This window comes from Phalacrocorax aristotelis, chromosome 16, assembly GCF_949628215.1.
Source record: "Phalacrocorax aristotelis chromosome 16, bGulAri2.1, whole genome shotgun sequence".
Taxonomy (NCBI): domain Eukaryota; kingdom Metazoa; phylum Chordata; class Aves; order Suliformes; family Phalacrocoracidae; genus Phalacrocorax; species Phalacrocorax aristotelis.
Window position 1 is genome coordinate 9290502 of NC_134291.1, and position 16654 is coordinate 9307155.

General features: G+C 35.9%; 1 protein-coding gene across 27 annotated transcripts in view; it reads left to right on the top strand.

Moving 5' to 3' along the window:
• BPTF (bromodomain PHD finger transcription factor) overlaps positions 1-16654 on the top strand; it is a 57656-nt gene that overhangs the window by 14315 nt on the left and 26687 nt on the right. For 24 of the 27 annotated variants that reach the window (XM_075111556.1, XM_075111554.1, XM_075111565.1 and 21 more), the window contains exons 3-11: positions 6938-7161; positions 7919-8119; positions 8666-8854; positions 11555-11728; positions 11852-12027; positions 13087-13442; positions 13735-13866; positions 14412-14541; positions 15329-15464. In XM_075111556.1, coding sequence (XP_074967657.1) covers positions 6938-7161; positions 7919-8119; positions 8666-8854; positions 11555-11728; positions 11852-12027; positions 13087-13442; positions 13735-13866; positions 14412-14541; positions 15329-15464 — 1718 coding nt within the window. The remainder of the gene's footprint in view (positions 1-6937; positions 7162-7918; positions 8120-8665; positions 8855-11554; positions 11729-11851; positions 12028-13086; positions 13443-13734; positions 13867-14411; positions 14542-15328; positions 15465-16654) is intronic. The other 3 variants (XM_075111564.1, XM_075111583.1, XM_075111558.1) reach the window with 2 other exon arrangements.

Genomic DNA, 16654 nt, shown 5'->3' on the forward strand with positions numbered 1-16654 from the left:
AAAAGAAAGGGAGCTCTCCAGTTTCTTGCAAAAGTTACTGGAAAGTAATTTAACTCTGTGATCACATGCTGTGTAGGCCACTAGTTTTGGTACGCTATCAGCTGCTTAGATAGTATTTGGTGGTTAGATACTGGTACTAGTTTGATGGTCTGCCTTTGAAGTGAAGACTTTCAGAGGCACTCGAAGGTATTCCCAGTATCTATTAACTAGAAATGCAGATAATGTTGTATGTGAACACTTTTGTAGGTGTACGCAAAGTCTAATATCAAGAAATGCCTGTCTTCAAGCAATCTATTTTGTATGTTTTGACACAATTTCCTGTTACTGGTTGGCCTTGAGATACTGATGTATCTCAAAACATTAATAATAATCAAACCCTTGGAAGTGAGGGTATTGTGCCCTGTTTTTTTACCAGAAAAGTTGATTCTTAAATTATAAATTATTAAAAATTATTAATGAAATTATTAAAAATTATAAAAACAGGAAAGTAGCTGAAGACTGTTTTTTCTTATGAAACGCTCTTCTTACGTAATTGTTCTCATAATGGAAGAGAAATAGGGTTTAAGTGAAATCAGTGGTATTGTTAATTGAGGAAAAATAGAGATTTTACTAGATTTCTTGAAATACAATTTTCTGTTCAGTATCACAGAGAAAATAAGCCACAGCTGGATGCCTTAACAGAATTTCATACAAAACAGATTACAGTGAATGTTAAGATTTTAGCCAGTGTCTTTAAAAGGGATTGTGAGGACTGTTGATGGCATTACATCTGCAAACAAGACACTTCTAAGGACTTGTTTTATTCCTTTAAAATTTAGTGCCCTTTCTCTAATGTGTTGTTTGTTAGCTGATGCTTTAAGTATTAATTATCACTGCCCTTTGTTTCCTGTGTTCTTTCAGACTTGTAAAAAAAGAGTCCATGTTTGATTATTTTTAGTTTCTCTGGGTTATAAATGCCACAGTAGTGTCAAGTAATCGTGTAAAAGATGCAAGGAATCTTTTATACTGTTACCTGTTTTTTTACATACCCTATGTTTATACTCAATTACATGCTCTACAGTATGTGGTGCATCATTCAGATGCGTCAGCAGGATGTGATGGTCAGCCTGAAGCTGTTGATATCCTAATCCTTCTGTTGCCTCATGCATAATTTTCTATCTCCTGTTTCCAGAGAATGAGTTGATAGTTTGATTTTCACAAAAAGCCTGGTTGTGAAGGACATGCAACTGATAGTCTCTTTACTCTAGTTACTTGGGCTTTAATAACTTCATCCCTTCTGTATATGGTTTTGAAAGGAAAGATACAAAACTGTTAAGGAAAAGGTTGTTCTAAAGATGGGTTTGTCTCACTGCTGTAATGTACTGGTGGAATGATTATATTCTGCTTGCCTGTAGAGATCTGGGAATTAACATTAAAAAATCCAGAGTCAGTTACTCAGGAGGTGATTGTAAGATAAATAGGCAGGCTTTTTTTTTCCCCAATATGTAGGCAGGTTGGTAATTATTTTTGACTAAAACTGATCTATGAAACAATGGTTTTTTCCTAATGAAGTACAATATTGGATGTTCAGAAGGTTTCGATACAGGCAGTACTTCAACTAAAATCATGCATGTGCTTCTTCATCCTTCAAACTCTACACATGTGAAAGTTCTTTTTCTCTAGTACATTGGTAGTAATTTTTACTGCACTAGAAAAGACATCTTCAAAGGTTAAATGTACTGAATTATTTTTAAATGATTTTGCATTCCTGTTAGGAGTTCAGTGGGCAAATTATTTGTTTCAGAAATCATAAATCAAGTTTTATGAACGTAAGTTTCGTATCCTAATTGGGATTTATTTAGAGAGAAAATACACCAGTATTCCATTTCAAATCAAAATAGATGAGAACTGTAAACAATACAGCAAAAGGAAAATTTTTATTGGATTTTACATTTTACTGATTTTTTTTGTTAGAGATTAAAATATTTCAAAATGTAAATAGAGATGTATTTTTATATACAAAGACAAGAAGAAATGCTGTTCATCCATTGTTTCCTGACTTTCTTTCGTATTCTCACGTGGATCATCTAGGTTGAAAGATTCTTTCTCTGCTAGTTCCTATCCTTCCTGTTACCATTAGATACCATGCCTCCTGCTAGTGTAAATGTACCTGTGCATGATTCCAAAGCAAGTTCTTTCTGAAGTGTGTGGTTTGGATTAAAAATTTTTCAAATCCTCTGGATGGAACCGGAAGAAAAAACAGATAAGACAGCTGTTCTGGTAGATCTGCAGCAGTAATACCCTTTAACAGTGCAGTGTGGCATGTACAGAATCAAGCAATTCCACTAGGTTTCTCATAGATCTCTGACATAATTAAATTTGTGCATAATGCGCCTTGAAAACTTATGCTGAAGCCACTTTGTAAGGGGACAAAAGTATTTTGTCCATATAAAAATTCCAGGGATATATAGCTTTAATAGTTCACATAAATATCAAACTCTGTACTGTCAGTTTTTAACGTCCTTTAGATTCAGTAAGTGTGCTGTATTGCAAAGCCAACCATTTCTCATATATATACACAAAAAGATCAAACCACATCTAATATCTTGGATAACTGAGGGGTAACTTAAAGGATAACTACCAAATACTAAAACCTGACATTCATGAAATTATGTTATCATATTGACTTTATTAAAATGAATGGAGTGTGTTCAACAATGCTATGTGATCAAATACATCAGAGGAAACTAATAGATCTAAAAAAACCCTCCACAAACACGGATTTGAAATCTTGTCCAGGGGGTGAGAGAACTGAAATCCTAAATTCTTGAAATTTTTTTTGTCTTTTTCAAAGGGGTTTTTAGGGCTTTTTACTACTTCTGCTCTCTCCCCTTATAAATCCATCATAACACGGGTTTTGTCATCTTTTTAAGGGTTTTGTAGACTTGTTTTTCACTGATACTTTTATTTCCATGCTTGTCACTTGCTCAGGGTTATAAGCCTTGTTTAAGGCCATCACTGTGGTTTTGTTTCTTCTTTCCACCTCCTCTGTTTTACAAAGATGGAAAAGTGGACACTGAGGAGGTCTGCTCTCATACATCCCCGTGACAAGATGTTTTTCATTTTAAAAAAGGCAAGAGAAAATGAACTCCTGAGTTTTTGTTTCAAGCTCTTAAGAAATTTAGGAGGGTGTCTCTGGGTCAGTTGCATTTGTTTTGCTTATGAAGGTTATTTCTGCAAGTTTACAAGTCGGGAAATTTGCAACCTTGACTCCATTCTCCTAGTGAGCTGCTGCAATGTTAACAAGTTATCTTTCTAGAAACATTGAGATGCATTGGATTTGTCAAATGTCTATGAAAGAAGACAATGAAACATTGTTTGGCTTTCATTTTGATAGAAATAAGACACAAGTTGTTTTTCCTGAGTTTTATCTTCTTCGATTGTCAAAAACAGTTTAGGCTTTCTTCTGCTAGATTTGTTATGCTGTTTATGTTCTTAGTGGGTCCTCCTCTGTTTTCTCCAATTAATTAAAAAGGGTTTGGATCTTCATTTGAATAAGATTACTTTAAACAGTTTACTGAATTCTTCAGTTTCTAATTGTATCATCATGGAATTCAGGAAGGGTTGTATCTACTTTGTTTTTATTTTACTTGAAAGTTTCTAGGATCTTCTATGTTGTCATTTTTGTCAGTGAACTTGCATCTAAAGTCTGCCAGTGAATAGTTAGTTCCTGGTAGTGGCAAAGGAGGCTGAAAGAGGTACTAAATATCATGTGATTCTTTTCTCCCTTGCTTAGCCTCACTTAATGTATGTGACTCAACTGAGTCCCCTGGAGACTAAGACGACCTGTCCAGCACCACACTGGTAAATCTGTCTGGCTTGTCAGAGAAAAACATTTGGAATTGGTCTTTGTGTAGACTTGCATCTTTTCATCTTCTTTTCATGATGGTCTCTCTGATTTCGTCAAAGGGTAAGAGTAGTGTCCCTTTAGCCAATGCTATAAAGCGTTCAGGGAAAGTTAGCTGAAATCTTTTAATTCTTAATTTAAATCTTATCTTTGCCAAAAAGGATCACATAGAATGCTTTCTGCGGTAGTTCTTTGACTGATACTGAGTTGATAATGAGCGTCCCAAGGCTTCCACTGGCATACATCTGATTCTTGAAACGAAGTCTGACCAAAGATGAGTTTCATGTAAGCATACATGACAGAAAGCTTCTCCCATTTTATTTTCTGTCTGTGCTTTTGTCAAGAGAAAATACTAATTCCTGAGCTTCTGTTACTAAGGTTGTGATAGCCTTCAATTCAGGAGAAGTTCTATGCTCAAAACCCTATATAAATGAAATAGAAAAGAAATCAAATACTGCTGGATAATCTTATTGTCCATTTCTAGAATATTATCTGAGCAGGTCTTTAATGGCTAAGACTCGAATCACACACGGAAAGATTAATTAGCTCTACGTGCTTTCTGCAGAATACTCTCTCTTTGTGGTCTAGTGTCTTGATTCTTCACAGTGTGCCTCTGGGTTTTATTGACCTGTAATATAGCATACCTTTACTGGTACTGAAGGCTTTTTCTCGAGTTGTATAGGGGAATTGAAGGTAACAGCTAATTGCTTTTCAGTCCAATGGAACCTTGTAACACTAGAATAGGAAGAACTGATGGGAAAGGAAGACATGCTTCTTGCGCTTTTCACGTGACACACATATGCATTCTGGATGCATTAGCACAGCTGCAGCAGTTTCAGGTTTGCTAAGTGGGGGGAGAAAGTGGAAAGAGAAGAAAACACTTGGTTAATAACCATCGAAATTTAAGGAAGGTGTACAAGCCTCTATGCCTGAGCTGCTTGTCTGGCAAATGGGTACTAGCACAGCCCTACTTCGTGGAATGATACTATATAAAGCATTCTTATTGCTGCATATCTAGGTCATATAAGATGTATAAATGGCATATCTATCTAGCAAATAATCGTGTAATGAGCTAGGGGTTCAAAATGAAAGGTTAAAGTTCCCATTTTGGTGAGCTAAGAAATAATTAAAGTATAAACTTAGCACCAGCATTATATCCTGTAGTCGTGTTTGTAAGGAGCAGAGCAGCCTTACAGTTGCTGCTCCGCCAGTGTCTTGCTCTCGCTGCTTTCATTAGACATTTGCCAGGGGAAATTCAGAAGCTATACTTACCCTGTCCTTTTTAGTTAAGCATTTTGTTTCATCTTTTTCTTTCCTCTTGCTGCATAAAGCTGTATTCTTGCATTTGCATCTCTCTTTCCATCTTAGTTTTTGGGTGTTTGTGTTCTTTTTCTGTGGCTTTTGTTCACAAACAATAAAAAAGGTGCTGCCATTCCTGTTATTGCTAGTAAATAATTTTCTTAGTTTAGAGGAAATATGGTTTAAATAATAACTTTTTTTTAACATGGAAGTCTACAGGTATAGAGTATTCCATAGAGTCAAATGGTTGTCAGTGTTCAGCTGTTACTTTTTGATGTGTAGTATGTGGGCAGTCTTCTGAAATGAGCTGTTTTCTGAGAAAACTCATCAAACACAACCACACTAACCTGTTAAAACTAATGGAAAGTTACTGGTAGCCTAGAGGGGTAAATGGGTAAAGTAGATTTAGTTGCTTTTCATGAGCAAAGGCCTTTATGAGGGAAAAGATAGCATTTCTTTGCAATACACCAAGTTTCATCATTAATACCAAAAGTTTTTTTTGTAGTAATGGTTGTGACAAATTAGTAGTTGAATTTTGAGTAATACTGCCATCATTAACTTCACGACCACCTTATTTTAGTAGTATTCCTATTGAGTTGCGAATACTACAGTTGTTTCATAAATATAATGTGGAAAATAGTAGATAGACAATGATCAAGTTGCCTTACGGTGGTTTGGCTTTCTGAGTACTTCAGGCCAATTTTCACTGTCTTTAATGTATAAGCCATGTGGAGACAGCCAGTAGAGAGGAACACACAAAAGGGCAGATCTTTCCAGCTGCAGTCAGCTTTCCATTCCTGTCGACAGTTTGGTTCAGGATTATTGGTGAGTCATAGGCTATAATACTTTTACAGGTAGTGCAAGTGTAGCAATAGTTTAGCTCCTCCTCCACATGTGAAGGTCAGGCTGGTAGGTCATTGTGTCACCCCATACAGCGTTCCCAGTGTTGGGAGTGCTAGGGTGTGTTGGGGAAATGAATGGTCCTGCCCACAGCCAGCCTGGATCTGGCTGCTGCTGCGGAACAGGACCTAAGCAAGCCAAGGTGAAATTGGGCAGCCTTCTGCAGAACCGCTTAGTTAGCCTGTTACCGGAGGTATTTATGGAGCTCGCTTGGGTCTGGTGGCCCTGTTGAGATGCTTTTGACACTGTGGTCCTCCAGTTTTGTCTAGGCTTGTGATGTCATGGAGTACCCTGTATAAAAAATGTGGAAATCCCTTGATCTTTTCAAAGGGTCGTATTATGATTCTTTTGTCCCTCACTGGTGCTCTCACAGGTGAATGCCGTAGAGACGGTAATACAAAATATTTTATGAATGTCACATTCTATGCTTTGAATTTTCTAACCTTGCTATTTCCTGAACATGGAGTCAGAAACACTACCCTTTATGGATGCTGGAGCCATACCCTCTTTCATTGTAAATTGTTTGAGACTTAGTAGTAGATTACTGGTTACAGTAATAGTAAATATAAAGAGAATAAACCTTGTTGCCAGATTGCACAAACCAGTTTTAAGGAGACGCTTCAAAAGCTTTTCTGAAGAAGTTGTCATGAGAACTTCTGAGAGGATGAAAAAGGAAAAGAAGTGAGAAAGGAGTATTTGGGTACTGAACTGTGTGCATATGAGTGTATTCATGTGACTTGTTTATTCACATTCAGATATTGGCATTTAATAGTTCTCTGCAAAAACTAGGCTGATACTAATTCTTGTAATTTCTCCAGGTATTTTAAAATAATATTTTTAATACTCTTACAGAGAGGAAGATTCAGAAAGTGAGAAAGATAAGAAAATCTGGTACTATAGCACAAAGATACAGCTGGCAGAGTTAATTGAATGCCTAGACAAAGATTATTGGGAAGCTGACCTATGCAAAACTCTGGAAGAAATGCGTGAAGAAATTCATCGGCACATGGATGTGACGGAAGACCTTACCAATAAAGCAAGGGGCAACAACAAGTCTTTCCTTTCTGCAGCAAATGGTAAGAATATTTTGTTTAATGGGAATAGATGTTGCACTTTGAATTAAATACTATTTTATATTTATTTTATTTTAAGGAGTTTATAGAGGTCGATGGAGAAGCATCATGCAGGTACCGTCATGTCTATGTAGTGCTGACTTCTTGTAGGACTATGTATCACGTGTTCCAGGACATCCTGAATGATTCGGATTCTTGATATGCTTAGGGTGTGCCAGATTGTGATCCTTCCAGGTGCTGGAGCAGAGCTCTGTTAACTGTCAAATGTTTCTTGATGTACTACTGTCTTTATATATATATATGTATGTATGTATGTATATAACCCCTCATAAACACTTAACAATACAATGGGAGTTGGAGTGGCAAAAACATTAGAGATCTGGTATTTGCTCCAATACTATGGAAAGTGTGGAAGAATGCATATTTCCTCTGCAGTTCCCCACCAGCTTAATTTATCTACCTTGGAGCAATAAATAGCAATATAAATCTGTGAAGGCTTCAACTTCGGTTCTAGGGAAGACATAAAGATTAGATATTCAGGTTTAGAAATGGATTTAAGTGAACTTATAAATGCATAATTCTGAGAATCAATAATTAAATCTTTGAATTGTTTATTCTAAGTTGTGAAAAGTGGTAAGAAATTGGATGTTATCTTTGTGTCTCATTGAAAAGAAGTAGTGTTTATGTCATGTTATTTCTGCTCAGTGGCTCTGTAGGTGGTGGTTTGTTATTTACTGATGACAACATACTTTCTTGGTAGATGAAATTTTGGACATTATCAGAGCAAGGAAAGGAGAAATAGTGGAAGATAAAAACACAGCAGATGATGAAGCAGAAAAGGCCAAAAGTGACACTGATAATGACCAGACAGATGCTGAGAGAGGCAAGGAAGAATCTGGAGACCAAGATAAAACTGAGGAAACACCCACTGAGCAAGATGTGGAAAAAGTGAAAACAGAAGGTAAAGAAATATGATTGTGCTTTAACAACTTCATTTAAGTGAATCTTTAGTTAAGATCCTCACATTTCTTTAAGTGTTAATGTGAATTTGGTTAGGTTTTAGGGTTTTTTTTGTATGATTCTCTAAGTTAAGTAATAGGTGATACTTGTCAGTTCCTTTGTGATAGTGTATTACAATTGTTCTTCCTGTTAAGTCATTTCACCAATTTTCCTACTTTTCAAGTTAAATACACCAAGCTTGTAGATACCTTGGCTTGAGGTACAGGTGGCTTTTACAGGTTGTGATCAACATGTTTGTAGTACGCAATATTACATCATTTTTTAGCATGGTTTTCCTCATCAGAATTAAATAGTTTGTTCTTTGATTCTGAGACAATACTCTCATAGCAAAAAAAAAAAAAAAAGGAAAGAAGAAAGCTCAATGTTTTGATAATGCTGAAAACAGGCAAACAAAGCTGCTGAAGTTGCTTTCTATGGATGATGCCAAATGACATCCTAAGACATACTAAAGAATATCCCTAAAGTTTTGTTGTGCATTTTACTATAGAGGCAACAGTCGTTGGGGATAAAAGTAACTCTGTGACATCAAGCACTGATGACAACACCACAAATCCTTCTGCAGGAGAGACTAGTTGCTCTGAAGGGAAGAACGCAATGGGGTGTCAGTCAGAAACCCCTGATAGCAACAACGTGGCAGAGAAGAAGGTGGCATCAGAGCTCCCTCAGGAACTCTCAGGTACAGAAGGCACTGTTACCAATGCCTCTGTAATTTGGGGAATCTGTTAAGTTTTTCTATCTGGTTTGTCCACTAAAACCATTCACAGCGTATACCACTCATGCTGTTTGCTTGCAGTGCCATCCTTTACTGCTACGTTGTCATTAACATTTCAAAGTTAATTTTCTTGCAAGTAGTGCTTGAAATTTGTGGCCCTCTGTGACATTACAATTTGTTTCCATGCCTTCCAAAGATGACTATGGCTAAGCTTTTTACGTTCTATTTTCTGTATATTTTATTTTTCCATAGTGATCCATAATGATTGTTAGCATCCTATCAAAGTTTATTTCAAATTCTGATTTGCTGCTGGCTTGTTTATTATTTTAACCTCTCGTTTACTGTACAAATTACTAACAAATGAAGTATTTTCATTCACGTGAGTAAACCATTGCACTAAAATAGCAGGATTAAAATTGTCATGCTAGGAATTTCAAACAGATTTCAGAATTATAAGCACAGAGACTCTTGTTGTATTTTAACATGTTTTGTTCTGCCATGCTGATGATTCTAAAGTAGTAATAGACACTATTTAATTTAAAAAAAACACAAACCCAAACAAACCCAAACTTTAGATCTAGCAATAAAGGGGACTTGATTAGGTGTAACATAAGTTATCCATGTACTATTTTAGAATGATATTGCATTACATTTAGAATTACATTCTGTTGCAAGCGTTACTACGTAACCAAATGTTATTCTAAAAATCTGATCAGTGTTAAAATCATGACAGTTTTATTTTCAGTTCTTAAAAATCTAAAAATATTCTAATCTGTGACGTAGCTGTACTCAGTGTGTTATGTTTTAACACATGGTAGTAAATGTTTACTCTCTTACAGAAATATTTTTCCATTCAGCTACAGATAGCAGTTCTTGAACTTGCAAATGTGAATGCATCCAAACCTTGTAATAAACTTTGTTAATAGGAGAAAATGAAAGCTAAGATTAATCCATAATCTGGAAGCCTCATAATACACTTTTTTTAATCCAGAAAACGTCCTAGCGCGTGGGGCACAAATCATACATTTTAGATATTTGACCAAATATTTTTGCCTGTTCTCATATATTTTTATTCCATTTTAAAGTTAAAATAACTGTATAGCGGTTTAATGGAAAAGGTAATATATTTTATAACTTTGTTCCAGACACATATATGGGTTTGTATTTTAAAACTTCACTTATATATTTATCATTATTTCTTTATTATGCTTTCACAGGTGCTTTTCTCCTTACAAAGCTTCTAGCTTATTTTTAAATTAGTGGGATTTTTTTTGTAGGAAAAGCGCGTGTGTGTGTAGAGGGTTCTTGCTCAAGTCTAATTTACTGTGTTCATAGTGATACTTGTGTTCCTGTTGTGAAATTTCAGTTTGAGGCACTCATTTCAGAGGGAGGGAGGGATACTGAACCAGTATCAGTGAGGCAGCTACTCCCAAAGAGGGGGAAAATAAGAGTAAAATGCAAAGCTAGACCAGAACATGTCTGTCACCGTCCTTGAAAATGCAGTTTGGATATGAGTCTTTAACGTAAGAGTCTATTTTGAATGCTTCTGCTCTCCTCCAAACAGCAGACACCACAAACGGCTCCATTTTCCATCTTAGTAAAAAGGAAAATGGATCAAACGGTGGTGGTGACCCATTAGCAAAGCCAGAAATCAAGGTGCATTTACATTAGGGATCTTCTAAGAATCCCAGAATATTTACCTAATCGTCTTCCTGCTAGGAGTGAATATTTCACAAAAAGGAGATTTTGCTCTGTCACCTTTCTGAATAATAACAGAATCCCTGATGTCTTGGAAGAATTCTAGAAACAGAAAAATCATGTATTTTTTAAACAGCTAAGCTGTGTCTCTTTTGCATAAAATCAAGAAGACATTGTTTTGAGGGATGGTACCTTGTTCTTACTGGGAAGTTGGAGTGATTTCTCTCTAGGTAGCCGCAGTTGACTCATGCTGTAGTCAAAAGATCATACTCATGCAGTATGCCTTAGCAACAACTGAGGTGGCCATAATGTCCACAGCTGTCAAGACAGACAGTAACAAGGACAGCTGAGGACCCCAAACCCATTTGTCTTACCGAGCTTGAAGCAACATCTTGACCCATCAGATTGTAAGGAAGAGGCTGATATTTTAAGTTTGCAGAAGAGGTGTTTTGATGTAGAGTTGGTGCCAAGTGAACTGAAAACTGTGGGTTTCCTCGGAATTAACGTGCTGAAGAAGAGACAAAGACTCAGTGGAAAACTGGAGGGGAACTGAAAGGTGTATGCTTTGAGGAACAGCTAAAGCACAAGAAATAAAAAAAGATTAAATCATAGAAGCTGTAGGAAGACCCAATTTCTTGAAATCTGCATTCTAAAAGCAAAACACTCTCAGTAGAGGGTTCACTGCACGTGCATCTATAGAAAAAAATTGTATTTAAAATACATTCATATTTCATCCAAGTTTGAATTTCAGTTCTTCAGAGCTGTGAAAGTTGAAACTTCTTGAAACAGAACAAAAAATACTTTCATGGATACAGTGCTCTCGAGGGAATTAATATTTTATGGGTGTTTCTCTCCAGTCTAGTGAAATATGTTCATCTGACTTTTTAAATAAAAAATGTAAAACTAGAAAAATTTGCATTGATCCAATTTAAAAGAAAAACTAAAAATGAAGTTGTTCTTTTGTAGAAGAAACTGGTCAGATGATCCGTAGCAACAGTAGCAGCGCATCTGCTGCATCTCTACAGTCAGACGTTGAAAACAGCAACAGTAGTGAGTTGGGCTCTGGGCAGAATGACTCCATCAAGACACCTGATGATGCTGAAAATGCAGAGAGGGGATCCCAGACTTCAGAGGACCCAGGTAATAATCGTGTCTCTAATGTTCATTTTATGCATCTTTTCTTTTTACTTTAGAACTCCCATACATCAAAAGAAAACTTCCAATTTTTAAGTTTGTTTTAAAAGCTTTTTTTTTCCTGGGCAGGAGAGAAATCTAATGGTGAAAGAAGTGATTCTCCAGGCGCAGGAAAAGGCACGCCAGGTTCGACGCGAATGCTGACAAGATTACGAAATCCAGATAGCAAATTGAGCCAGATGAAAAGCCAGCAGGTTGCTGCTGCAGCACATGAAGCAAATAAGTTATACAAAGAAGGCAGAGAGGTTTGTGCACATTTTGGAAAATTAAAAGTAATACGAAAACCGTTTTAGAAAAGCGATAATATTTTTTTAAAATAAAGTGATTTTGGCAGACTATGCAGGTACTTTTAAAAAAAGCAGTAACAATAAATTAGCAAATGGTGAAACTGTAATATCACAGGAAGCTTTTTTCCCCTCCCTCTCCTTTGCTTTCGCCCTCTTAGTTGCTGTCTACAGAGTAGTATGACGGTGACCCAGTGCACCTCCTTTCCTTTAGTGTGCTGGTCATAAAAGTTAGAGGATTGCTTACTATATAGTCAGTAATAAGTTACATGCATTTCCTCCCACTTCTGTCTTCAGATCTCTCAGAACCGGTGTGCCAAAACTACAACTTTACAGTGGTTTGTGTTTGATTATTGTTTGAATAGCTAGGTGATAGCCACGTTTCCAGGTCATGATAAATCTGTACTGCTGGAGTATGGTTATTTAAAGACAGTCATTGCAAAATTGTAGTACTGCTTGATGCAGATGAAAGGGAAATCTGTCTCAAACGTCTGCCAGTTGGTAGAAATTTTTTGTACGCCTGTAGGTTGTTTGTTGGTTTTTTGCTGGTTTGTTTTGGTTCTTTTAAGCAGCCCAGTTTCTCCAGGAAGGAAGTGTTTGAATGTGAAGAGTGCATTGCAGTTAGTTGTCTGCATACAGTTTGGTGTATTAATGTTACTGGTTTTCCTTGTAAGTTAGTGTTTAGCATATTTATTCACAAACCCCTCCAAAAGTGTAGTGAAACTATTTTCCCAAAGCTCTCTCCCTCAACAGACATAATTGAGAGCAGTAAATGGGTTCCTGTTTGACTTCTTCAGGACTTCTTCATTTTTTAATGTAATAGTTGATCTGTGGGAACCTCCTACCTATATGCAATTACTATTGAAGTACATATATTTAGTATATCGGAAAAACAGTTAATTGCTTCTATAAACTGATGCAAGGTGTTTTTATTATTTTATATATGGACAGTAGACTAAATAATAAAAAAAAATATTTGAAACTTAAGTGAATCTTTAAAATCATTCTTTCTTTCACAAGGTTCTGGTGGTCAACTCTCAAGGTGAAGTCTCCCGACTGAACACAAAGAAGGAAGTTGTGATGAAAGGCAATATCAACAATTATTTCAAATTAGGGCAAGAGGGGAAGTATCGTGTTTATCATAATCAGTATGCCACTAATTCATTTGCATTGAACAAGCACCAGCACAGGGAGGACCATGACAAGAGACGACATCTCTCGCATAAATTCTGTCTGACTCCTGCTGGAGAGTTCAAATGGAATGGGTCTGTACATGGGTCCAAAGTTCTCACCATATCCACTTTGAGGCTAACTATTATTCAGCTAGAAAACAATATCCCAGCATCATTCCTTCATCCTAACTGGGCTTCCCACAGGTAAATTAATACATGAAAATATTTATTCTCTTGTTCTACTTGTATTTTAGCTAACAGTATTAATAAGCAATGGTCTTTGTTTTTTCAAATTGGTGATTTCCAAGCACCGAGCTTCAGTATATTAAAATACAAGATAACACGTTTCTCTTTTGTGATAGATGGCTAAAAGGATTGCACGTTGAGTAAAGTATTAAAATGTAGGAGGTTTTATCCTACCATTAAATCTTATTAACATAGCACGCTATATTACTGCATGTGTATGTTTCAGGTTTCTATCTCTTTTCCAATTTAGGTCTAACTGGATTAAGGCTGTTCAGATGTGCAGCAAACCTAGAGAATTTGCACTAGCACTGGCTATATTGGAATGTGCAATTAAACCGGTTGTCATGCTGCCAATCTGGCGGGAATCGTTGGGGCACACTAGGTAAAAATAAACAAACATTAAAATATTTTTGAATATGAGAACTTTACTTTGTTTTACAGTCACTCGTTCCTCTAAGCCTGCAAGTTTGTTTAGTCAGTCATTCAGCACTTGAAGTGTTTTTCTCAACCAGAAACACTGAAAATACATGACAAGATTTTCGTAGTGTTATTGCTCCTACAAAGCAAGCTTGTTTTCTTTATCAGAGCCACGTTATCAAACTGATAAAACTTTGTGGGACTAGAAGAGCAAATTTCAACGACTCAGTTCAGCAGAGTCTTGTCTGTTGTCTCTCATTGTGATATAGAAGCAGAAACAAAATGTGCCGTGTAGTTACACAGTTGCAGGCAGCTGTATTTGCCTTACTGGAATAGCCAAAAAAAGCAGTGTTGCTATTGCAAGCAATACATATAACCTGATACTGGGCTTTTCTCTTAACTACAGTTATATAAAATTATTCAAAGGGGTAGTATATCCTGCTGTTTGACTTCTTATATTTGCTTACAAGATCCTGTCCTTAAAAATGTACTTAAATCTCTGTGTATTAGATTACGCAGAATGACAGCAATAGAAAGAGAAGAAAAGGAGAAAGTGAAAAAAAAAGAGAGAAAACAAGAAGAAGAAGAAACAATGCAGCAAGCTACATGGGTGAAATATACATTTCCTGTCAAACATCAGGTAAGGTTTTCTTTTGTGTGAAGGACAAAAAAAACCCAGAAATGTCTGATTTCTTACTCTCTTTTTCTGTTTTCATTTTAAACTTAAAATTCTAATGTCATTGCGTTGCTCCCTGCTGTTGGAGTAGGAACCATGCCTACCTATTCAAGCACATAATCTTGGTCTGAACTAAGTTTGACATGCATTATGCTCTTTGTGACACTGCCTGAGTTGACAGATGTTTGTCTACAAAATGCAGCCTTTCCTAATGTAAGGGTTCTAGATGGTTATTGGAACCTTGTCTGTATGTCTGTCCCTGTCCAGCGCTCCTCTCCCATCACTGCTCCCCTCCCATCACCACTCCCCCACCAAAAAAAACTAGCTTAGCTACATTTACTTTGGAAGGTTGTATTATGTGATACTACAGAAACTGCTTCGTATTCTCCTACAGTAGATATTAAATACTTTTGTTGGAGTGGTTCTTTGTTCTAAATTTATTTGTTATAACAAGCATACAGGTTGATTGAAAAAATTATATTGTCTTTCAGCTTTTATGTAAATATATTTTCACTGTTATATGAAATTAAAATGGTTTTTAGATGTTACTGTGATAGAATCAATTTAATTATCAGCAGAAATATCTTTAATTTTAGTACATAATTTCACAAATATACTTCAGTTTGCTTGAAAAAGTCTGTACGTTGACGGTTTTGTTTTATTTAAAAAAAATCGTTTTGGGTTTTTAAATGGATGGATACATTGCAGCAAATTGCACCATTAAAACTACTATTTTAAAAATACTTAACAGGTTTGGAAGCAAAAAGGAGAGGAATATAGAGTAACGGGATATGGTGGCTGGAGTTGGATTAGTAAAACACATGTCCACAGGTTTATGCCCAAACTGCCTGGAAATACTAATGCAAATTACAGAAAGTTGCTACCAAGTAAGTGTCTGCATTACTTACATTTTTTTTAATTACTAACCTACTGCTTTTTATTGCTTATTCAGGTAATTATTTGAATGAGATTTCTTACATAGACTTCATCACAAGTAGTGTTCCAGAGAAGCTTTTGTGGACTTCTGCTAATCTTTGACATAAGCAGTTCAGTTGTCATAGATATGTTTTAGCTACATTAACTTGTTTCAATTATGAAGCTGTGTGTAATATTTGTACAGCTTCATAGAGCCTTATTTAAATTAAAGGTAGATAAATTTTATGTAGATTATCAGAAGCAAAAGGTAACATCTAAAATATTGGTGTGTATAAACCCTTCTGCCCCATACCCCCTGCCCCATGTTGACAGAATACTATTAACCAGTTTTGTCTGGAAACAATAGTTTTATAAGGGGAAATAAATTTATTTCTCTACAAAGTTCAAAACACACCTTCCTGCTTATTTGTTCCAAGGATTTGCATTAAAAGTTTTGCACAGATGATTTTTAGAATGCATCCTGTCCTGAACTGTATGAGTCTTATTGATTATGAAATTGATCTTAGAGTTTCCTTTTAAAATTTAGAAGATGGCAGTGCACCCTATGTTATGAATGAAATTATTTCTTTCCTTGTTTATTGATGTTATACTCTCCCTGTTGCTTTTAATTGGATCAAACACAAAATGGATGATGCTGCTTTTAGTGTTGTTTATACAATTGTTAAAGTACACTTACTTTGCTTTCTGTATGACAATTAATAGCTACTACAGTGTTAAGCGCAAAGTCATTCCAATACTAATGTCCATTCTGGCTTAACTGTAGAAATAAAAATTAAAAATTATTTGTGAATTTTCAGTGTCTGCATTAATACTCTCTTAATAGGCTGGTTTTCAGAAAGTTGTATTTAGCTTCCTGAAAAATGAGGCAGGGGTGTTTTGGGTTTGGGGTTTTGGGGGGGCAGGTGTGGGGGGTTGCGTTTGGTTGTGGGTTTGGTTTGGTTTGGTTTGTTGTTGGTTTTTGTTTTGGTTTGGTTTTTTTAAGAAAAGCTGAACACAGACTCCTGAAAAAAAATGTAAATGAAACATTTTTACCTCTGGTGGGCTTTTAGATTATTTTCATTTTTAATTCAATATTGCACTAAGCATAATCGATGACATTACCATTGTCTACTTATTTCTGTTTCTGAATTTCAGTAATGAT